Here is a 24,944-nt window from a genome sequence, read left to right on the forward strand (position 1 = left end):
GGTTGGCAGCCTGGCCGAAGTGGTGTGGGATTTTGTAGGCATGCAGATGCATTTTGACCAAAATGGAGGGAGCGGACAGACCCTAACCGCGGCTGCTAAGAAGCCAAATGGGGAACAACCTGTTGCCAAAATATTAAAAGGTAAGGCTGCATCCCTAATGTTGCTGGTGAAGTCTGATTAGGAACTAGATGACGCGACAGATGGTCGACGCTGGCGAGGAGGAATCAACTCCAAACGCTTAGAGGAGCTGCTGAAGGAATTCAACAATTTATTCAAAGCGCCAAGAGGACTGCCCAACAAGAGGAAGTGATCACAACATCGAGCTACAGCCAGGGGCCAAGGCTGTGAAACTGCGCCCCTACAGGTACAACCACAATCAAAAGGAGAACTTGGAGAAAATGGTGCGAGAGATGCTTAAAGATGGCATTATCCAGCCTAGTCACAGCCCCTTCGCTTCTTCGGCACTGCTAGTCAAGAAAAAAGACGATAGTTGGCGATTTTGCGTAGATTATTGAGCTCGCAACGCTATCATAGTAAAAAGCTGCTACCCCATTCCTATAATTGAAGACCTTTTGGATGAATTACATGGGGCTGTTTATATTTCGAAGCTAGATCTCCGAGCAGGTTATCACCAAATAAGGGTGAATCCCGCGAACGTCCCCAAGACAACATGTAGAACTCATGATGGGCTGTACGAGTTCAAGGTCATGCCCTTCGGGCTGACTAATGCCCCAGCCACCTTCCAGTCATTGATGAATGATGTGTTCAGACCATTCCTACGCCAATTTGTGTTGGTATTTTTCGACAATATCCTAGTATATAATGCAAGAGCAAAGGAGCATTTGAGGCACTTCCGACTGGTTTTATCCACTATTCAGCAGCACCAATTGCATGCAAAAATGGCTCAGTGTGTCTTCGGAACAGGGCAGCTTGCCTATTTGGGGCATGTAATCATTAAGGGAAAAGTAGAGATGGAAGGGGATAAGGTGGAGGCCATACGAAGATGGAAACCTCCAAAATCTGTCAAGGAGCTGTGTTGGGCCTTGCCAGTTATTACCATAAATTTGTGCAAGGTTATGGCTGGATCACTACACCACTGGTAGAGCTGACAAAGAGAGAGGTTCAGGTGGGAAGGCCAAGAGGAAGATGCATTTGAAAGGCTAAAACAGGCCATCACAACTGCTATGGCTAGATCGCTACACCACTGGTAGAGCTGACAAAGAGAGACAGGTTCAAGTGGGAAGGCCAAGAGGAAGATGCATTTGAAAGGCTAAAACAGGCCATCACAACCGCACGTATCCTAAGGATGCCCAACTTCAATCTTCCTTTCATGGTGGAGAATGATGCATCAAGCCAATGAGTGGGAGCTGTCCTCAGCCAAGAGCACCTGCCCATCGCCTTTTTCAGCAAAATGTTGGGGCCTTCATTTAAAGCAAGGTCAGCCTATGAAGAATAATTGATGGCCATCGTACTTGCAGTCCTGAAATGGAAACAATATCTGATGGGCCGCCGTTTCAAGGTGGTAACCGACCACCATAGCCTCGAATACTACTGCAGCAACAGTCCTTGTCCCCTATCTTACAACGCTGGATTGTTAAACTCATGGGCTTTGATTTTGAGATACAGTTTCGAAAAGGGAAGGTGAACCCAGTGGCGAACGGAATGTCATGCGCCAGCAATCAATTGGATGAGTCTCTAATGACCCTAATGACTTTTTCTCAGACACAAATAGAGCTGTGGGATAGGATTAAACAGGTGCATCAGACAACCGCCTCTATACAAGACATAGGGATGCACATAAGCAACAGCCCGACCAAATGCTATGGGTATGTGTGGCGAGAACCATACATGTAATACCAAGGAAGGGGTTTATACCTCTGGAACCGGAGTTGAGGAAGACGCTTCTGGAGCATTTCCATAACTCCAAGGCAGCAAGCCATAAGGGAGTGGAAAGGACATATAGGCGGATGCGATCCTCTTTCTATTGGCTTGGAATGAAGAGGTCAAACACAGATTATGTTAGGAGGTGCTAAGTCTGCCAACAAAACAAGAATGAACCACAAGGTTACTTCAACCACTTCCTGTTCCGGACCGCATTGGGGAAGATATCTCCATGGACTTCGTGGAAGGGCTGCCCAAATTTAGGGGAAAGTCAGTCATTTTGGTGGTGGTAGATCGTCTATCGAGACAGGCCCATTTCATAGGATTAGCCCACCCCTTTTCCGTGAAGACAATCACTAGAGCTTTCCATGACTACATGGGCAAACTCCATGGCATGCCTCGAACGATAGTCAGCAATCGAGACTCTCTCTTTCTAAGCTCATTTTGGAAGGAATACTTCCAACTTCAAGGCTCCAAGCTGTAGATGTCGACAGTCTATCATCCGCAATAAGATGGGTAGACGGAGATAGTAAAAACAAAAGCCTCGAAACTTACCTCAGATGTTTCACAGGAGCATCCAAAACTGTGGGTAGACTACTTGAGCTGGGCTAAATATGCTTATAACACAGGCTAGCACTCTTCTACAGGGAAGACACCCTTCGAAGCTGTCTATGAACGCCCCCCCCCCCCACCTGACCTAAAGAGATACCAACAAGGAACAACAAGGGAGGAAGATGTAGATGTCCAATTGAGGTGCAAGGATGTAGTCCTCCAAGATCTCAAACAACACTTGTTGTTGCCCGAAATCACATGGTGAAACAGTATAACAGGAGACACCAAGACTTGCAGCTGAAGGAAGGAGACTGGGTCTTCCTTCGACGCCCTACCCATGGCATGGGCTCAGCAGTAAAGAACGACAGTGACAAGCTTGCACCAAGGTTTGTTGGCCCATACCAAGTTAAAAGGAGGATACACTCTGTAGCTTATGTAACTTGGGTTGCCTGTAGGGAGTTTAATCCACCCAGTGTTTCACGTTTCAAAGTTGAAAACATGTTTCAATCCATCCATCAGTATGGAGGCCAGCGCTGCTCCTACACTAACTAAACCAGCAGCCCTATACCCCTACCACAGGTTGGAAACTCGAAGGGTGAGACAAGGGAAGCAGCTACAGACGGAATGGCTCATTGAGTGGAACACTTATGATGATCCGCCAACAACCTGGGAGTTATGAGAAAACATTCAGTCTTGTTTTCCCGAATTTACACCTTGATGATGTTATAGCCAGAGAGAGAGAAGCCAAAAGAATTGTCATTAACATTACCCTAATCTCAAGTTGAAGAGACTAGGGCTGGCGGTACATCATTTACAATATTAGCCCAAGCAACATTGTATAATATTAAAAGACCTACATTCTAATATTGCAGAAACACTCTAGTCGATTGGTTAGAGTATCTAACACTCCCCCTCAAGCTAGAGCATATATATCCATCATGTTCAGCTTGTTACAACCTCTTAGGAAATCGCCTATGGGGAGAGCCTTGGTAAAAATATCAACAGCCTGATCTTTTGAGGAGACACGAACTGTGTTAATAACACATTCTTGTACTCGGTCCGAATTCAAAGTGCTTCGTCCTCTCAATGAAGACAGGATTGTTTGCGATATAGGTTCCTGCCCTATTACCACAATACATCTTCATTGGGAGATTCACCGAAATGGCCAAATCTAGAAACACTGATTTAACCCATGTCATTTCAGCTGTAATTTGAGTCATAGCCCTATATTCAGACTCAACATTAGATCGAGCCACCATATTCTGCTTCTTGCTCCTCCAAGAAATTAGATTGCCCACCACAAAGACACAAAAACCTGTAGTAGACTTCCTATCATCTACATACCCTGTATAATCAGCATCACTATAAGCTTCTATGTCAACACATTCTCCCTTTTGAACCATAACCCCTTGCCCAGGGCTGATTTTAAGTATCTGACTACCATTAGAGCAACCTCCCAATGAACCTTCTGGGGTTTTTTCATGAATTGACTTAGCTTATTCACAACAAAGCTAATGTCAAGACGCATGACAATCAAATATAAAAGATTCCCTATCAGAGATCTGTACGATCTAGAGTCAAAATGCTCTAATTCATCATGAATATGAACGCGAGGATTCATAGAAAGTGCGACACGTTTAGCCCCCAATAAACCTACTTACTACAGAAGATCAATAACATATTTTCTTTGAGACACTACAACTCCTTTACTACTACAGGCCACATCAATACCAAAAAAATAACAGAGTTGTCCAAGATCTTTTGTGACAAAAGTGTTACTGTAGAAACTCCTTTGTCTGGGCTATCTCTTAATGACTTCCCCCGATGAGAACAATATCATCAACATATACAATCAATATCACTATACCAGATGTGCCTTGCTTGATAAACAACAAATGACCAAGTTGGGATCGTCGAAATCCACATTTAGACACAACCTCAATTAGCTTATGGAATCATGCACGGGAACTCTGTTTAAGTTCATATATAGTCTTTTTCAATTTGCATACCTTGAATGACACCCCCTGTCACTCAAAACTAGGTGGTTGCTGCATATAGACGGTTTCAGAGAAATCTCTATATAGGAAGGCATTTTTCACATCAAGCTGAAATAGATGCCACTCTTGCTGGACAGCAAGAGATATAATCAGTTAAATAGTGCCCAATCGAGCCACAGGTGAAAAAGTCTCAAAGAAGTACACTCCACCAAGTCCCAAGTCTCCCGAAAGATAAGAGCATCCATTTCCTCCTGCATGGCTTGCCTCCACCGAGAATCTAACAAGGTTTGATGATGAGAAGACATAGCTCGATCAAACTGCACCAAACTTGTACTCAGATAGTCAATAGAGACAAAATTAGAAATCAGATGTAGTGTGCACTGTCGCTTGCCCTTGCGAATAGCAATCGGGAGATCATCTACAGAGTAGTTATTATTTATACCTAAGTCAATCTTATTAGTGGAGCTTACCTCTTGAGAAAACGCTGGTGAGCGGTTGGAAGAGGGATCATGACGATGAGAGTAAACTAATGGAGAATCAAGGAAACGTTCACATGACATAGGTTGAGAACGAGGAATAGACTCAATTGACACTGGAGGAATAGAAACATGCATCTCAGACATAGGAGGACTCAGAGAAGAAAAATAAGGACGAGACTCAAAAAAGGTACCATAAGCACTGATAATCTCTTTCTCGGTCTAGGGATCAAAGCAGTTATATCCTTTTTTATTGGCAAAGTATCTAATGAATACACATTTGATGGATTGAGCAGCAAGTTTGTTTTTGTTTAGGCCTAAGATGTGTGCAAAGAAGGTGCATCCAAATTATTTGAAAGGTATATGAAATAGTATTGATTCCGTATTTTTATGTATTGTTATGTTGTTATATGTATATACAATTAGTCACTTAGTCTATTATATAGTATTGTAATACCTCACACTCTATGTCACATAGGTACGGGTACGGGTGCGGGCACGAACCATTTTCAAAAAATTTGGTGCGGGGGGTACAACAGTACACACACGCGGACATATATATATCAAAAAATTGCAAAGACATAATAAATTGCAAAAAAAATACTTGGCTCCTTGCCCGATCCTAAATAAAACCAAAACAATAGACATGAAAAATCAAGTTTTGGTGAATGAAAAAAAAAAGGAAAAAAAAAAACACAGACCTAATGCAGCAATGTTGATAGCATACAGACCCTATTCGACTGCTCACAAGAAAAACACATAACAATAAGCAACATAGAAGTTTAAACGACTGCTAATGGGTTCCTAAAAAAGTACAAAACCAAGCAGCACACAAGTTTAAACCACCAGCAAAATGAGAAAACCAGAGATAAATATGAGAAATCACAAACAAATGGGAAATCAAATCCACAACAAAACCATAGTCTCGAACAATCCTCAAACTAAAAACACTAAGTAGAAACACAAATCACACATTGCTACTAATCAGAAACTAAAGTGCAATGGACAAACATGAATGGGAAACCAAACTAGCTTAAACTAATGCATAAAACTAAAATAATATGTACTAGATTTTCATAAGAAACTAATATGCAACAGACAAACACAAATGGGAAGTCAAACTAGCCCAAAACGAATGCATAAAACACAAATACGCATATTGTATTTAGATTGAGAGACAGAGAAAGATAGGGAGCGAGAAAGAACACATTGAACAAGAGGTTTAAAATCCCGATAAGGGGGGACAAGTTACCAACGCTTGAAGGGAGCCGTTCACGGAGTTAGAAGAGAGGTCGAACTAGATGAGAGACTTCAGTGAGCCGGTTCCGATGGGGAAGGGAGTGTACCAGCCCCACCGTCAGCCGACCGACCAAGAGAGAGAGAGAGGAACCTCAGAGGCTGAAGAGATCGTCTATCGTCGCCGGTCGCCGTGAGTGGTCGTTGGTGAGAGAAGAAGAAACCCACGAAATGAAACGAAACGAAAAAGGGTTTTAGGGTTTCGATATATTTAACGTTAAAAACGTTAAAATGGTTTAAAACGTGAAAATGTAAAAAAAGGTTAACATTAAAATCAGACAGAATTGGACTCAGTCAACTTTGACCGAGTCTAAAAAAGGTCGAAAATGACCTTGGGTGCATTGACCGTACCCGATACGGTCAACGCAGCACCCCTCCGCACCCACGGGCCTACCGGTACCATGCGGGTACTCTTCCCGTGCTATGTGACACGGATACGGCAGTTTGGGTCAAGTACCGGCGTCGACACGCTGACACACGGATCCCGACACATGGATACGGCTGGATACGTTTTAGATCGGGTCTGGGTCAGACCTGATCCAAACCACTTTCATAACCCGATTTTCTTTTTAAACCTCGTTTTCTTTTTACGCTTTACCCTCAATGGTCGACCTTCCTTTACCCTCGACGACTTCCGCGGCAGCACAGTTCGGCAATGGCGGGCGACGGCGACGACCTCCGGCGACATCCGGTGGCGTCCGGCAGCAGCCGGCGACAGAGAGGTAAGTGTTTTTTCTATTCTTTTCGATATTAGAAGTTAGGGTTTCAACTTTCATTTGGGGATTTTTTAGATTGGGTATTTTTTGCGGATTTGGGGATGTTTTGGTTTGAAGATTGGGCGGTTAAGGATCCTATTCTTCAATGCTATGTGCGATATTTTCTTTTTTTTTGTTTGATTTTGGGATTTGGGGATTTTGCCGATTTGGGGATTTTGCCTTCGTTGTTGTTGATGATGCTAGATAATGATGAATACGTGATAATAACAATCAAGTGAGATAAGCAGGTTCAGCTACATAGTCGATTGCAGCTAGATATTTTATAGATGAACTCGGCTGTTGCTCGGAAATTAATGATTGTAGCATCCAATCTAGATGGCATTAACATATAAAATGTTAATTTTAGAAGTTTATGACATGATAGTATGCATATATATTGTGAAATGCATATATTTTTGGCTCCATGACAGATATACGATATTGAAGGAGTTGAAAATTCTTTTAGACATGAATGAACTGCTTCTGCTTTTTTATCTATGAAGGTTTAGTACGATCATTTACCATTCTTGAACAAGTTTTCAGCCTTCCTTCTGCTTCTGATGTTTTGTGACTGCATGTTTATACTTTGTCAGTTTGTTGTATGTTTTATTTCATAAATTTTATGTTCATTATATGTTTTTTCCATCTTTTTATTATGTTTAATGTAGTATGGCGAGCAAAAGAAAAACAGTGTCTCAGTCTCAACCTACAAGTTGTGGTTCTGGATCAGCTACGTCTATTGCACACCCTAAGAGTGAATTATTAATTTCATGTTTTTTTTATTATCATTTTTAATTTTTTTTAATATAATATTCGCCGTGTCCGCGTATCCTAAAATTTGGAAACTTGCCGTGTCCACGTACCCGTACCCGTACCCATATCCGTGTGACATAACTCACACCTATTATGTGTATACATTAGTATGGTTATGTTACCTACTTATATCATATGGTCATATGTATTGTTACAGTGTTATACCTGTTATAAACTTATATGTACAATTTGTTATTCCTATTATATATATTGTAATACAAGTTGTATGTAAATATTGTTATGTACAGTCTATTATACCTATTATATAGTATTGCATCAACCTATTATATGTATATACCATTACCTTGTTATATAATATGCAATATTGTGATGTCTGTTGTATATATACGTTAGTATGGTTATATACTTACATGTATTGTTACTGTTATATACTTATAGTTATACTATTATGTATTGGTAGTCTTTTTTATCATATTATGTCTTTCTTTAAGCATAGATGGATTAAAGCCTTCCTACGAATTTACATTCCTTCTTCTAGAGATTAGATTCTTTTTTTTTTGGGTTACTTGTATTAGATTACGTTTAGTGACTATTGTTTAACTTATTCTATTAATTTTGCGAAGTCCACAATTAATTTTTGATTGTTTAAGTTGATTATGTTTGTTATATTCGTAGTCTTCACATTTCAAATATTAGTAATAGTTAGTCAAAATAACTTGATATATTAACATAACTAAAAAATTAAAAAAAAAAAAAAGATTGGTCGCCCTTTTTTGCCTAGACTCTACCTAGGGCCCAGACAACGCCCAGGCACCTTGACAACATAGACTGAGGCAAGTCTAGCATGAGGCCATGTGGAAGGTCACCATAAGCGGCGTGCTTCTGGGGTGGCTAACCATCTGTCCTCACATACAGGCTCTTCGGTGATCCTGCCTATGTTGCAACTGATATCCCTAGGGCTGCCCCTACTGGTACTACTGAAAATAAGGGGCCGGCCCAAGCAGCCTAGGTGGTGTCTCTTGTGCAACTGGTCGAACCTGATGAGATGTGAGATGTAGGTTGGGGATAGTATGTGGGTGTTGGTTTGGTCTAGAGTCAGTGTGTGGAACTCTTGGTAAGGTACAAGATAATAATTTGCATTTGGTGGAGGGTAAAATGGGTGGCCCTAGAGAAACTGTGAGTGTGGGTAGGGGCGCTGCATATGCTGATCACCCATGGGGTCGAGCCTGAGGTCCCCTAAACTCTTCGTCAAATCCCAATAAGGATAGATCAGACTTTCATTCAAGTCGTGTGGGGGATGGAGAACAAGGTGAGAACTCAATCAGCGGTCCAACGCATGTGAGGACTGACTTTGGCCTGGCTCATGGCGAAACAGGGGTGCCGTTGGGATCCGATGATGGCCGGGGTGGTCTCATGATCATGTATCTGGACATGGGCAAATGCCTGGGATTGAGTTCAGGGGTAAAAATGAACACGATCCACCATAAGTGGCTGCGGAAAGAGGTTAAGAATCTAATTTTGGGCCCTGGAGTCCAAAAACTGGCTCCAAGGAGCAAAACTGACCTGGACGAGTTGAAAAGGTTTAGCAAAAACCATTCATATTCGAAAAAATAGAAGAACCAACTGGGGCGGGCAGTTCTAGGTCCTGAAATGGGACCCGGGTCCCCGTTCGACCCAAGTGGGTGTTGGGCTTGCAGTTGCAAATAGCAAATTGGTTGGGTATCTGCCTTCAGGCTCAAAAAGATTGCGAGTATCACTTCATATGGGTGAGAAAAATGAAGTCAAACAAAATTTAGTTAATACAATGTTCATATGGAGGGGTGGACAAACATTCAAAGGCGTCCATTAATTAATTTTATTGCTATTGCATGTGATGAACAAGTTAAAGATAATTGATGCATCTCGAGAGTATAAAGATGCTTCTTATTTGAAAGGGTTATTCGTAAAAGTCATCAAGATTGGCCTCACACAGGTAAGGCACATCATCACAGATAATGTTGCTGTTTGCAAAAGTGCAGGATTAAGTTTGAAGAATGACTTTCCTAACATATTTTGGACTCCATGTGTGGCACATACACTAAATTTGGCATTGAAGGACATATGCACTCCACCAAATGAAGAAAAAGATCCTCATTCCTCAAAGATATGAATTATTTTCATGGATTGAAGATTTAGAAAGAGATGTAAAAAACATCTAAAATTTCATTGCTAATCATAAACATGCATTGACTTTTTTTAGTAGTTTTTCATATTTGAAATTACTGAAAGTTGCTGAGACGAGATTTGCTTCCATCATTATCATGTTCAAAAAGCTTTTGTGAGTAAGGTCTGCATTAGTTCTTATGGTGGCTCACAATGATTGAAGTTTCTATCGTGTTGAAGATAAAGCTAAAGCTCAAATGATTAAGAACAATATTTTGGAGGATACATGGTGGGTTAAGTTGACATATTTTTTGGAGTTTACAAAGCCAATTTGTTGCATGCTAAGGGAAGTACGTAAGGCGATTTTGATTTTATGCAAAAAAATTTGTGAACAAAAAGGATCCCTATACACAGTATATACATATACTTAATTATGTAAATCGATCTATAGACTATTTAAACAATTTTTTTGATGATTTAGATCTATGCTTAAAGTCGCCTTTTCGAACAAAAAAAAACTAGGTTAACGGTTTATCATTATTTTACATAGTTTATATATGTATATATATATATATGTGTGTGTGTGTGTGTGTGTGTGTTCTTTTATAAAAGAAATGCATTCAAAAAATTAGATCCAAATTAACAACAAAATGAATGAGGAGTGTTTTGATCTTCTTGCATGTGATTATAGTTTTCTGATTTTTCTGTGACTTTTACTGATCTTTATTAGTTTAATTAGGAAATTGTTTTTTGAGAACTTTTAATTTCGTTCTACTTTGTACAGAAATTGGGCAGAATAAAAAAAATACAAGAAATACCAAAATTGTTCAAAAAATTCTGAATTTTGGGTTTCTATAATCCTCTACTTCTGCAGAGTAAAAAAAATCTTTAGTTTTGGTTTCAGCTCTTTACAATGTAATGTCTTTTTAACCCATATTTGTGAATCTGTTAGAAATCAAAAAGACAAAAAAGGACAATTGTTTGCCATTCATGTTGTCTGCCTTTGTTGAAAGGAACAAACTCACTAGCAAGTGTGCAGAAGATTTGGTTTATGTGCATTGCAATTTGCATCTACTTTCTAGAAAGGACAAAGAATATAGGTACTGTACATCTGATTTGATATTTCTTTAAACTTGATGTTAATTACTTATGTTGTTATTTTGTTCATAAATTGCAGTTGTAGATCATCTCAATATGGGGATGTGGACGTAGAAGAATTCTACTTCGATAGAGAGCACAACTTGCACACAACTAATATGGATAGAATTGACAATGTCATTCCTACAAATGATGTTGATGTCAGTGAAGATGAAGCATGATCAATACCTGACATTCTTTTTTAACCTTTTAGTTTTGTAACTATTATTCCATCAAAGAAGATAGTGATGGAATAGAACAGTCCTTGTGAGTCTAATGACTAATAATTAATCCTTGATTTCTGTCAATTATTTTTGTTCGTTATTATTTAGTTTTGGTTGAAATTATATATAAATATATGCACCCGCACTGAAATTTTTTTAGATTTGCCATATCCTGCACCTGCAACTGCACCCTGCACTCAGGTGACATAGGCCAACACACGTTTTATATATACATATGTGCAATCAGTTATATAGTTAAGTTAACTAATTAGTTATAATTTTCATTGTACACATTTTTTAAATTTTAAGTCAATATCTTTATTGTAAATATAGTTTGTATTAAAGCTACTCTTGTCGAAACTCCAAATTATATATGAAATAGAAAAAAGTTTTTAAAAAAACAAGCATGTCTTTTTAAAAGAGACAACCAGTCATCCTTTTGGAAAAAAAGCAGGATGCCACTCTTTTTGAACAGGGACACCCATGTTGTCCTTTCGAAAAAGACATCAGAGCTCTTTAAAAAAAAACATTGTATCTTCCTTTCCAAAAGGATGATAATGGAGTGACAGAAAAAATGAAAGAGGGGAAAATGGTAGCCAAAGTGACTGCCTGAGGAGAAATAAGTAGGGAGATGCAAGGGAAAAGAAGAAATGAGAGACGGGGGAGAATGAAAGAGGAAAAGAGAGAGAGAGAGAGAAAGAGGGGGAGAGAGGGGCATAGGGGCATGGGTAACTTGCCACCTCATACTCTGGAATGGTTTTTGCCATTGTCAGTTGTTAGACACTAGATGCTGGAACAAGTGCATATGTCGTTTTTTCTTCAACTGTGGAAAAGGTCAGTGCAAAAAGCAGCACCTGTGTTGACCAAATCGAGTACCACATACAGGGCAAATGTGCATGGACATCCATCCGCACCAGCATCTGATTTAGTGCGTCCATGTGTCAGTATATGACAGGAAATTGGTATATTTAATTTTAAAATAGTGGTCATGAATTTGCTCAAATTCATGAGAAACTACAAAGGCAGTCAAGTGAGAACCCCATCTATGTCACATAGGTACGGGTACTGGCGGGGGTACGGCCGTACACACACTCACAGACATATATATATATATATATATATATACATACATATATATATATATATATATATACATACATATATATATATATATATATATATATATATATATATGTCCAAAAATTTCAAAATAAATAACATATTCATAAATCATGATCCAAAACACAGTATGAAAGTAATTAACATACAAATATATCAGCTTTCTTGATTCTCCGTCGTATCATCATGATTAGAAGCAGCAACAGGTCACACTTTTAAGATATATTGACATCGCTATCGTTATGGCTCACACTATTATTGAAGAGTCAAGTTATAGAGAAGGGATCAATTTTCGAAACATTATATGGAAGATTTTAAATGAAAACTTGTGAGGAACTATGTAAAAGAAAGGTTTAGAGTGAAAAAGGAAACAGGAAAAGAGAGGGGGATTTTTAATTTTCAACTCAAAAACTGGACAACTTTGGACTCGGTCAAAGTTGACTGAGTCCGAAAATGGACAAAAATGATCTTGGGTACTTTGACCGTACCCGATACTGCGTTGACCTCACCCTTACCGCACCTAAGGCCGTACCCGTACCCGCACCGTACCCGTACCATGCGGGTACTCCTCCTTAAGAGGAGAACCCGTGTGACATAGAACCCATCTTATTCAAATATCATTTTCTTATGCTCTCTCTCTCGCCCTCTCTCTCTCACATGCACATAATTTATTTTTGTTTTAGCCCCTGCATGCAGGCAACATACAAAGAGTCTCCAGTTTTCCAACACATGATTGTTCAAGACAATGATATGCAGATGGACCCAGCAAAGTTATAAAGAATATTTTATCTATCATGCATATTATATTTTCCTCACAGTACAGTGGAAGTGTATGCACGAGTCAGTGAGGTATGTGCACAAGCCTACAGCTACACCTCAACACTTTTCCAAAAAGCATTTACTGGCTTCACCAGATTCATGCCATGGAACCATAGGTATTACTGTGCTCTCAACCAAATAGAAGAAACAAAAAACAATAAGTTGCAGGAAATACTCACAGGTCTTGGTTTCTGAGCAGGAGTACAGAAGCTGAAAAAACTGTGATGACAATGCAGGCTTATGTTTATCATGCACCAATTGACTGCGCTCTGAATTCATGTTCTCTTCAACAGCAGCGAATGCATTAGGCTTAAATGACACTTCACCTTGAAGAGAAGGAATAGCGGGCAAGAAGAAAGGGGCTTTTTCCGGTTTCTTTGGTGGCTCAACTGGTTTGTTTCTGACCTAGCATGATAAAAATCAGTGAAGCAAAGTTAGAAATAACAACAAATCCAAAAGCACATAAAGGCTTGACACATGTGAGCATATGCACATGCATGTCCATCAAGTATTCAAGTATCAGATTAAGTGTCAAACAGTTTGACTCATGTTGAGATCATTTAGTCCAGGTTGAGTCATGACACAAACTACTTCAACTAGCATTGTGTGAATTGCAAATTATTCGCTGGGAAATCCTGGTCACTCCAATCAGATCATGAGTTGACTCTGAGAGTCGGCAAATACTGAACCACAATCCCAGTAGATTTCCCTGTGGCGTCAGCTTGAGTACTTGAGTGATGCCAAGGCTCCATCTTTACTAGCCTTGTCTGAACTGCAAGTTGTTCACAGAGGAGTTCTGGCTAAACCCAATCAGAATACCAGATCAACTCTGAGTCCCTCAGAGTTGTTTAAACTTTAAAGTTTAAAGTTTTAAACACGGAAAGCAAAATCCCATTATGGTCTATTTGATTGACCTAATTGGAATGCAGACTTAAAAACATACGAATGGAGGAGAAATTCACTAGCCAAAAGGCATCAAAAAATTACGCTGGAGACCACCCCATACATCTGAAGGTAAAAAAATGTACCAACCAGAGTAGGATAGAGCCCTCATTACAATGAGCACCAGATAACTCATAACATAAACAGGAAAACGTATAAAATAGGAACATTTCTTGTAGTTTACAAACACAGATGTCGACAGCTATGGTATACCTTTATCATATCCAAATGAACAAGGCTTTGCCACTGGCTCTTAGGAAGTAAAGAAAGGGTTATAAGATTAGGAATTTGCTTATGGAAATAAGTGGAAGCTGCTTTGTTTGCAAATAAATCTTTGTCATCCAAATCAGGAGTTTCCTCATCTTCGATTCCTTTGGATGTAGATACAGCAGGCATTTGGACGCTTAGAATCTCTTTCCCACTTCCATAGAAGTCCACATTGCAGGATCCAGAAAACATCATCTGATTAAGCCTTCAAAATGCCAAAATAAAGGTAGACATCAGATGCCAAACAAGTCATGCATACAGTGAAAGGTGTAAAGCGTAAACTACAATCACACGTGACACCGGCTTGTGGCCAATTCAACTTCTCAAGAAACTATATTTGAGAATGAAAGAATTTACATAGAATATTAGTGCTTCAAGTGCAAGCAAGCACTGAGGAAGCATACAGGAATTCTAACATGGCCCATGATACCTAACTTACCAGAGATAGATCCCATTGTGATCAGCATGAGACGTTGCCAAGGTATCCATGTTAGGGGACAGGGAAAGTGCAGTAATAGGCACATCAACATGCATTGCATCTATTTGCCTGGCCAAGATAACATCCCATATTCTGAGACTCCCATCCATACTAGTAGATAAAAGCCACTTCCCATCTTCACTAAAACACAGATCAGTTATGCGATCTGTATGACCCACAAATCTTCGAACTATTCTTACAGCAATAATGTCAAATAACCTTATGACCATATCATCTGCTACTGTTGCCAAAAGACCTGAAAATATTAAGTAAGCAACTTGAGATCCGTTACTAATATATCATTGCTAATGAAAACACTAATATATCATTGCTAATGAAAACACGTATATGGAAATGTTGAAGCTGCAACAAATCCTTAATGGAAGCATATTTACTGGCAATGATTTAATGGTAGATGTAGTACCATTGCCACGATGGTATACAAACTTGACCACTGAGCAACCAATCTCCCATCTAGATTTCAGTTCATGCCCCTTGAAATCCCAAACCTGCTGAGAAGCATAATATATTTAACAGACACAAAGAAAAGAAAAAAATTAAAGCAAAATCAAGAACCAGATCCAGCAAAGGAGTATCAATGCAAGATTTTTTTCATCCTTAAGTGCAAATAAAAATAGAAAAGAAGGTGATTCTCATTCATAGATGTATTCAAACTCAATGTGTCTAAAGCTAAAGAGTTTGCTAAGATCAAACAAAGGACCTATACTGACAACTGATGGGAATAGGAAATAGACCTTTATATCACCATGATATCCAGCACTGATCAGATGGGAATTGGTAGAATCACAAGCAATGCTGACTACTGCCCCTTCATGGGCACAACCATTGGAGACAGAAATGTCTATGTAGCTGCCTCGGCTGAGACCAGATTGGAGATTGAATCGTTCAATCCAACCACCCTCAGTCCCAAGTATAGCAAAGTTACCACAAATGCTGATCGCACAGGCCTGCCATGAAAAAGGAAAGCAAAAGATAAAACAAATTATTATTAAGATATACATTGAACAATGAATATATTGTTCTACAAACAACATTATCAATCTTAAGAAATACATGGAATAAAAGGTTCCAAGAATGAAATTTACAGTTACTTGTCATATCCAGAGCAAATATACGGATGGTTCTTTTACAGTTAAAGAATGAAGAAGAAAAACAAAGTCAAAAAATTTGGTTCCCCTTACAAATTGAAAAACAGGATCATCTGCCACAACAATCTAAGCCATCAAAAGCATTAGTCAGAGCCTGGACAGAATCAGCAGGCTTCATCAGCAGCCAAAAGAAAGCTTAAAGAAAAATCAAAGAAAATGTATACAGCAAAAAAATTAAATAACCTCCAGTCACAATGTTTAGAAGCATGGAAAAAAAAAAAGGAATCTCAGCTAGTGCATTAGTCTTGTGCCCTGACAGAGCCTTGGTGCACCTTTAACTACACATGATAAATTCATTCAGCCAATATTTTAGCTTCAGAGGCCAGCAAGATGCCCTCAAATTTTCGTTCGTCGAAAATTCTTGACTTCAGTCATACCCTTGCATTTGAGAGTTCCTTACAACTGTTGCAGTCATTGCCCATAGGAGTAACAGAGATATTGCAATGGCACCCAGCAATTAAGGGAAACAAATACTAAGTAAGAGCACCAATTTTCTCTGTTTTCTCTTTTTAAATATGTACAAAACCCCACAGGTTTACCACTCTCGTTCATCAAAATTTTGTGTTTTCACTATTCTATCCTTTTATAAAGGTAAGATTCCTATCCTTTTCTTTGTGTGTCATGTTTGCAGATGCCTTCATGTGAAGCAGAGCCACCTATGTTTCTATTAGCCTATGAGGTCAAATATCGCATCTCACATGCAGAAAAAATGAAGTCAAATATCCCAAATCTTTTTCTTGGAAAATTAAAAAAGTTCTCTTAAAAATGCTGTCTAATATGGAATTTTTGAGAGCAAGCATACAGTAAGAGTATTTTTGCAGATTTTATTAAGACCAATTACTAAATGTATTAGAAATAGCATGATTAGGTACACACAACCTGTCTTTAGTTATATATTTGCAAAGTAGATTATTGCACCTTGATATATCTCTGAAAAATATACTACATCTTTAAGAGGTAAAGTAATATAAATAAGGGAGTAAATAAGAAAAATAAAAGAATATATTTTTCCAAAAAATAAAAAATAAAAAAAGGAAAATAAAATATTGGAATGGTGACACCATGACAGTGTAGTAATAACACCATAATTTGTTAAAAATAGATAGCACTTTCAAAGATCATTTGAAGGCTTCTGCATCTTAGGCCGTGTTCTCACTTGTTAGTATATCATGGTTTTCTTCTAAATATCAGCAGATGCACAACTTCCTTTCAAATGAACCAAAAAATGAAAACAATGTATTATGTTAACATACCTTAACTGGTGTTGGTTGACCTGGGCAAGGTGAGAGTATATGCTCACCAAGGACAAAGTTCTGAAGCCTCCAGACATATGCATAAGGAGTATCCATATGACAGGTCACAACATTGCACCAATCACGCTCACGGATTTCAGCTGCATTGGAGTTTGACAGAAAAAGAAGATAGTCAGACAATCATAGCTTAACTTAATTGGTCACATATGAAAGAAAATTATCAAACAATCATAAGTTTCCTTAATTGGAGAAAAAAAAAAGTTACTTCATAGAATATGAGACCTAGTTCAAATCAGCAAGGATCATAAAGAATAATAAGAGAAAGTTGTAAGCAGAAGCTGCCAAAAGACAGCTGGTTGAGAGTTCAAAGTAGAAAAAAGGAAGCCCGACACACATTTACAGCAGACCAGTTTTAAGGCAACGTTTATTAATAATCTAATCAGAAATTACATCCAACAATTAAAATAAGAGAAAATAGTCAAATACTCTAAGAATTGGACATGTTATGAGAATCCAACTTTGCATGGACAATTGGACATTTGCCTATCATTTCTGAAATACATAGCGAAGCAAAAGCTTTAAAACTTTTCGTCGGTCATATTCTATGTCACATAGCTATACGGGTGCCGGTGCGGGTATTGACAATTTTCAAAAAACTAGGGTGCGGGGGTATGACCGTATATATATATATATATATATATATATATATATTATATATATATATATATATCAATGTTGTAAAAAGCGTATCGTAAGGCGTATCGGTCGGGCTTTAAGATACGCCGTATCGTTACGTATCGTAACCGTATCGTAAATTTTAAAAAAATAATAATAATAAATCGGAAAAAATTTAAAAAAAAATCAAAAAATTCATAAAAAATCAGAAAAAATTAAAAATAATAAATTCTTCATAGAAAACATGGTTTAGTCTTTTAGATAATGATAGACTTATTATTTTGCTAAATGCTATAAACTTACACGTTCACGGTTCATCATTCATACTTCATAGACATCAAAATTCATAACAATATCATTCTTTTTCATCTTTATCTTCATGGTTTAAAAAAAAACCATTTCCTCTCAATGGGAATCAGCCACCCATGCACAAATCCATGGTTTAATAGATGATTTCACGGTGACAATCGATGATTTCACAATGGAAATCAATGATTTCCCTCTAAAACGGTACAATCTATAGATTAGAAATGAGGAAGGGGTGGGTTTTTATAAAAAAAACTCGAAAAAATGGGGTTCAAGTCTCCTTTTTAGAAATCAGCCCGTATCGTACGATACGGGCCGTATCGCACCGTATCGTACGATACGGGGGCCCGTATCGCACGTATCGTACGATACAGGTACGATACACCCCCATTTGCGATACAGGGGGTGTATCGTATCGTATTTTGCAAACGATACGATACGGCCCCGTATCGTACGATACGTACAACACTGATATATATATATATATATATAAACAATAAGAAATACTTAGAAAATATGTATCAAAATAAAGAATATACATCAACATAAACAAATAAACAACATAGAAAATATATACCCACGGCTCTTGTAGCAGTGCGTTTAAGAAACCTATGAAAAATTTTAAACATATGGACAACCGAGCAGCCCCCTAGTCAAATATGAACATCAATCAAATTTTCACATCTAAAGAATAGAATAAAAAGTAAGGTGGAAAAAATTAAATCAAAGTAAAATTAATCAGTTTGGATCTATAGGTACCTAAGTGTGTCCAAGTGCCCATTTTTGGTACGGGTACGGCGACACAGATACGTGGACCTTACTAAAATAAATACCCATGTACTTAGGTCATATTAAAATGTTAAAAGAAATATCATACCACAGTCAAATGAAATGACCGGCTTCAATTTGATTTCTTCTTCCTGAAAACCGCAATAAGAAAGGTTAAGGAGCAGGCGGAAAAAAGGAACTAATGATCACTTCAGAGAAATGGCACCACAAAATGTCTACTATGCAAAAGAAAACCACTAAAAAATGGAATTCATAAAAAAATACTATTTAAGGATGGCATCAGAAAAAAACTGGGAAATAAACAACTCTGCGACAATATATAATTGTTAAACCTTAAATCTATGTACATACCTTCACTTTAAATTTTTTGGCTCTCTTGGATACATGACGTTGAGAAAGCTCTCTACATTGTTGGTCCTGACAACAAAAGCCACAAGTGATGATCAATATAATAGATGTTGAACGATGGAGGAAGAAACGAGAAAGAGAGAGAGAGAGAGAGAGAGATGAACAATGTATCTTTTCATTATCTTACCCTAATTTCTACTTAAAGAGAGATTAGGGATCGGCTGAAGTCATTACATATGAGAGACACATAAAGATGTAAAATGACTAAAAAAAACTCCAACTCTTTAAATAATCAGAAAACTACCAAACATAAACTTTCTAATTTCAACACTCCCCCTCAAGCTGAAGCAAGATATCAACCATGCTTAGCCTGTCACAACATCTAGAAAAATCACCAATAGAAAGGGCCTTAGTAAACATATCTGTTGTCTGATCTTCAGAAGTTACATGAACTGTAAACACAACACCTCCTTGTATAAGGTCCCGAACATAATGACAATTCACCTTTATGTGATTTGTTCTCTCATGAAATACTGGATTATTTGCAATGTAAGTGGCAACCTTATTATCAAAGTACATTTTCATAGGAAAAGGAACATGAATACTTATATTTGTTAGCATAGATTTAACCCACATCATCTCAGTTTGAGCCATTGCTCTATATTCAGATTTTGCACTTGATCTAGAAACTACATTTAGATATTCACCTTTCTTGAAAAAGAGACCTCTGCCCGGGGGTGACTTTAGATATTTCAAAACAATCGACACAGCATCCCAATGAACTTTTCTAGGTTTTTCCATAAACTGACTTTGTTTCCCAACAACAAAGCTAATGTCTAGTCTTTTCACTGTGACATAAAAAAGTTTGCCAATGAGAGACCTGTAAGATCGTGAATCTACTAGCTCCGATTGATTATCATGAAGATGAAGACATGGATTCATAGGAAGATTAGCCGGCTTGGCTTCTAACATCTAACATCTCTGTATCCTACAGTAGGTCAAGTACATACTTCCTCTGAGACAACACTATACCTTTTTTGTTATGTGCAACCTCAATCCCAAGAAAATGCCACAAGTGACCAAGATCTTTCGTGACAAAGTACTTCTGAAGGAAAGTCTTTGTAACCAAATTTTTTTATCACAATCACCCGTCAAGACAATGTGATCAACATATACTACATAACAACTATACCTTTGGAGGTCATCTTGATGAATAGAGAATGGTCCAAAGGAGATCTTTCAAATCAACACTGTGAAACCACCTCAGATAATTTGTGGAACCACACCCTGGGACTTTGTTTAAGTCCATAAATTGTCTTCTTCAGACAATACACTTTTCTACACACCTCTTGTCACTCGAACCCTGAAGGTTGCTGCATATATATATACAGTCTCCTCAAGATCACCATAGAGAAAGACATTCTTCACATCCAGCTGATACATAGGCCAATCAGAGTGTACCGCAACAAAAATAATGAACTAAATAGTACTCAACCCGGCCACAAGAGAGAAAGTCTCAAAGAAGTCAACTCCATATGTCGGAGTGTAACCCTTAGCCACTAATCGAGCCTTATATCTCTCTACAGACCCATCTGAATGGTATTTGACTGGTATTTGACTGTAAATACCTATTTGGAGTCAAAAATATCAAATTTTGAAGGTGGATCAACCAATTCCCAAGTACCATGTTGTAAAAGAGTATCCATCTCATCTTGCATAGCTTTCCGCCATTTATAGTCTAGTAATGCATGTTGATGACTAGTTGGTACAGTATGGACTGACATAGCATGAAAGAACCACTGTAAGTTGTCATAAAGATGGTCAGCGGAAATAAATTGTGAGACGGGAAGCACGGTACATTGTCTCTTGCCTTTGTACAAGGCTATATGCAAGTCCGGAGAATGATCAATGTCTGGTATACAGTAAACTTACTTCAATGGAGCTCAATCCTAAGAAGATTCTGATGGTCGACCATGAGGGGGATCCTTTCGACGAGTGTAGTCCAATGGAGGGTCCTGGAACCTATTCATAGTCAGAGTAGGAGAGGAAAAAATTGCAACGGGACTAAAGGATGTGAACAAAATAGGTACAACCAAAAACTTTAGGTGCAACAAGAAATAAGCTTCGATTGGGATGAATGAGTTTAATCGATACTTTGTTGTCAATGGAGGATGACAGTAAACAAGTGTCAGGTAACAAGCCATGAGTCTGGCATCGCCCCATAAGTATACAGGTACATGATTATGAAGCATTATGGTACGAGCAACAGTTAGAAGTTGTCTATGTTTTCATTCGGCAACTCCATTCTGTTGTGAGGTATGATGGCATGTAAATTAGGGAGAGATATCATTTTCAGCATAAAAGGTCATTAAGATAGATGATTTGAACTCGAGCATTATCAGCGAATAAACTTAACCAGAGAACCAAACTAAGTTTTTATTTCAATAATCAGGTTTTTGAGAATACAAACTACTTCAGACCTTTCTTTCAAAAGAAATACCTAACTAACTCGAAAGTAATCATCAACAACGACCAAAAAATACCTAAACTTAGATTGGCTAGCAACCCTGCTAGGCCCCCACACATCAACATGAAGAAGATCAAACAACCCTTGAGTCGATGAACTAAGACTCAAAGGAAAACTACTACGAGTGTGTTTGTCAGGTCCACAGGTCTCTCACACTGAAATGACTCTGGGATAGAAAGATGAGGTAGGATGGAATGGAGCTTGGGCCCTGAAGGATGACAGAACCTGAGATGCCACTGCAAGAATGTACACTCTGATGTAGAAGAGGTAGCAGCAAGACCAATAGTAGCTGACAGGATGTAGACGTCCCCTTTCTCATAGCCGCCACCAATCGTCTTCCCAGTTTGTAAGTCCTAAAATGAGCACGAACTAGGGTAAAAAATAATGCGACAGTGTAAATCGGTAGTCACCTGTTGAACATAAAGCAAATGGGATGGAAACTCAGGAACGTATAAAACATGTGGAATGGTCATGGACTGAGAAAGCTTCACATCTTCATAACCCAATATAGGAGACATTCTACCATCTGCAATGATGACCTAACGTGGTTGACAAAATCTATGCAAAGTGGTGAAAGAACCAGGTCTAATGTAGAAATGTCTTGATGCACCTGAGTCAATAATCTAAGAGATACCTAAATCGGTTGTAGATGTACCCACAAAGAGCGCTCTATCGGTCAAAGCTGTGGAAGCTGAATCTTGTAAGGCTTTGTGTGTCAAAAACTGCTCATATTCAGATCTATCAATGCTGACTGTAATTGTCTTTGGAGCTAAGCTAGAAGAATCGTCTATAGTAGGAGTGGCTACCTGTCCAGAGCCCATAGGAGGATGAGTAAGGCCCTTGCCCTGTTTGGTCACAATACCCCTGCCCTGAGATATAGTGGATGGACAACCATATTTATCACTTCCCACAATAGGTGTATTGAAACCTCCCACGACCGCCAGTTCCACAACCTATACCTCTTCCTTTGGCACTGTAGGTGGGGACCTGACCACGACCACCCCCATAGCAAGAACAGAAGCTAGCATCAACTGGTTGGAACAAGCTAATAGCCAGACGACTAAGTCGATTGTATGCATCAGAGAGCTCAAAAATTTCACTCCCAGTGAGCAACTGAGCGTTGGCAACTGCATACTCAGGTGATAGCCCAACAAGAAACTTTGCAACCATGGTAGGTTCAAAGTGTGACTTATAACAAGATTTGCATGGAGGACACAGGAATTTCAGTCTCTCATTGGTGGCGTTAACAAATGCAAAGACACAATCCTTTATGGTCTATATAAAGAATCTATAGTTTGCTGCAACAAAGTCAAAGATTGTTGCAAAGACAATTGAAATGACATGAATGAATAGCTTGCAAGATCCCCAGCAGAATCTAATGGAAGAAATTACTGAACCTAAACAATACATATTAAAAAATACTAAAGGGGAATCATGCACAAAAAAAAAAACAATAAATTTATAAAAGTGAAGATATCATGGTAAAAGGAAATATAGATGAAAGAACATATAAGAAAATGTAAGTGCAATCCAAATATCTCCTTCGCAAGCATGAGAAACAGAACCATATAGTCATTCAAGTAAGTATAAACAAGCAGCATTCAAGCATACACAAAAAAAGACAAAAAGTAGACAGATAATTATAGGAGTCCAAGAATTACATAAAACAAATGAGATGCATCTTTTTGATATAAAACAAAAACAAAGAAAATAATCTGCATATTATAAGCATGACCCAACAAATATAAGAAAGTGATTCCGAAAGAGATAAATGCTACAAAGCACCCACAATGTATCAAGGAATCAATGCTAAGAGCAGGAAATACACCTGAATAGTCGAAAACAGGCGGAATGCACGATCCTGACCAGCTGACAAAATATGTCGTCCATTCTTATAAAATCTGGCATCAAACAAACTGATTACAAAACTGATAAAGTTTGATGCAGTGATAAGAGGGTTAGCTCCAATCCCCATGGCAAACAACGAACTAAATGACGAACAAGGTAAGACAATGGAAAGCGAGGACAAAACACAAGAAAACAAGGAAAGGAACAGGAAATTAGGGTTCATTAATCAACTTCCACTAATCATAAAATGAACCAACGTCTCCTTAAATAGCCTACTCTTAAACAAATGGATCTCAGATCGAATAAATTATATCCAAAAACTAACAATAAAAGGTCCAAATCTACAATCATAAATTAAATAAGGAAACAAATAAAATGGAGACAAAATGGATATGAATCAAAATCCGTTTCACTTCAGCCCTCTGTCATTCTCCCCAAGTTGAAAAAGAGTCGACCTCGATGATGTAGAACTCGGTAGTAGTCGAAAGCAATAAGAGCAAGATTCGCACAGCCCAAATCTGATCCAAGGAGCGGCTTGCAATGTCCACAAAAAGAAAAGGTTTCTTTCTTTTATTATCCTTGTCTTTCTCTCTCGTCCTTTTTTTTGTTTATTTTTCCTTGTTTATTTTGGCAGAACCAGAAGGGGGGACCCACGTCCCCAATCAGACCTGATGTCCCCTTCGAGCGCTCCCGCTCGACTCAACTCTACGCATTAGGGTATAGAGCTGATGACGAAGTAGGACTTGCACTCACTAAGGCTGGCGGTAGCCATGGTGAGGCCAGCGGCTTTGGGAATGAGAGTGCTGCCGTGGTGGAGCCTGGTCTAGGCCTGCTACCAGGAACCCATGGTGGAGCTGAGTCGGCAGCGCTGCCCTACACCATGCTTGGGCACGACCATGCCCAATAAAATAGCAACTTTGCTCGAACATGCTTTTGGCTGTTGGAAGAATTTTTAATTATAAGCTCCAATGTTGTAAAAAGTGTATCGTAAGTCGTATCATTCTGGTTTTAAGATACGCGGTATCGTAACGTATGTTTAGCGTATCGTAACCGCATCGTAAATTAAAAAAACTAATCATAAAAATATAAAAAATTCTCAAAAAATAATAAAAAATCAGTAAAAATTACCGTATCGTACCTGTATCGTAACCGTAGCGTAATGTATCGTAA

At 38.4% G+C, this 24,944-nt stretch overlaps 1 protein-coding gene across 1 annotated transcript in view; it reads right to left on the reverse strand.

The window, feature by feature from the left end:
* The window catches only part of LOC116267853 (uncharacterized), a 52,277-nt gene that overhangs the window by 5,952 nt on the left and 21,381 nt on the right, over positions 1-24,944 (reverse strand). The window contains exons 8-16 of the mRNA XM_031649782.2: positions 23,755-23,827; positions 19,403-19,468; positions 19,140-19,182; positions 17,282-17,421; positions 15,615-15,827; positions 15,284-15,368; positions 14,821-15,115; positions 14,328-14,586; positions 13,352-13,577 (exon numbers count right to left, since the gene is read on the reverse strand). Coding sequence (XP_031505642.1) covers positions 13,352-13,577; positions 14,328-14,586; positions 14,821-15,115; positions 15,284-15,368; positions 15,615-15,827; positions 17,282-17,421; positions 19,140-19,182; positions 19,403-19,468; positions 23,755-23,827 — 1,400 coding nt within the window. The remainder of the gene's footprint in view (positions 1-13,351; positions 13,578-14,327; positions 14,587-14,820; positions 15,116-15,283; positions 15,369-15,614; positions 15,828-17,281; positions 17,422-19,139; positions 19,183-19,402; positions 19,469-23,754; positions 23,828-24,944) is intronic.

Source organism: Nymphaea colorata, unplaced genomic scaffold (genome assembly GCF_008831285.2).
Source record: "Nymphaea colorata isolate Beijing-Zhang1983 unplaced genomic scaffold, ASM883128v2 scaffold0001, whole genome shotgun sequence".
Classification (NCBI taxonomy): Eukaryota; Viridiplantae; Streptophyta; class Magnoliopsida; order Nymphaeales; family Nymphaeaceae; genus Nymphaea; species Nymphaea colorata.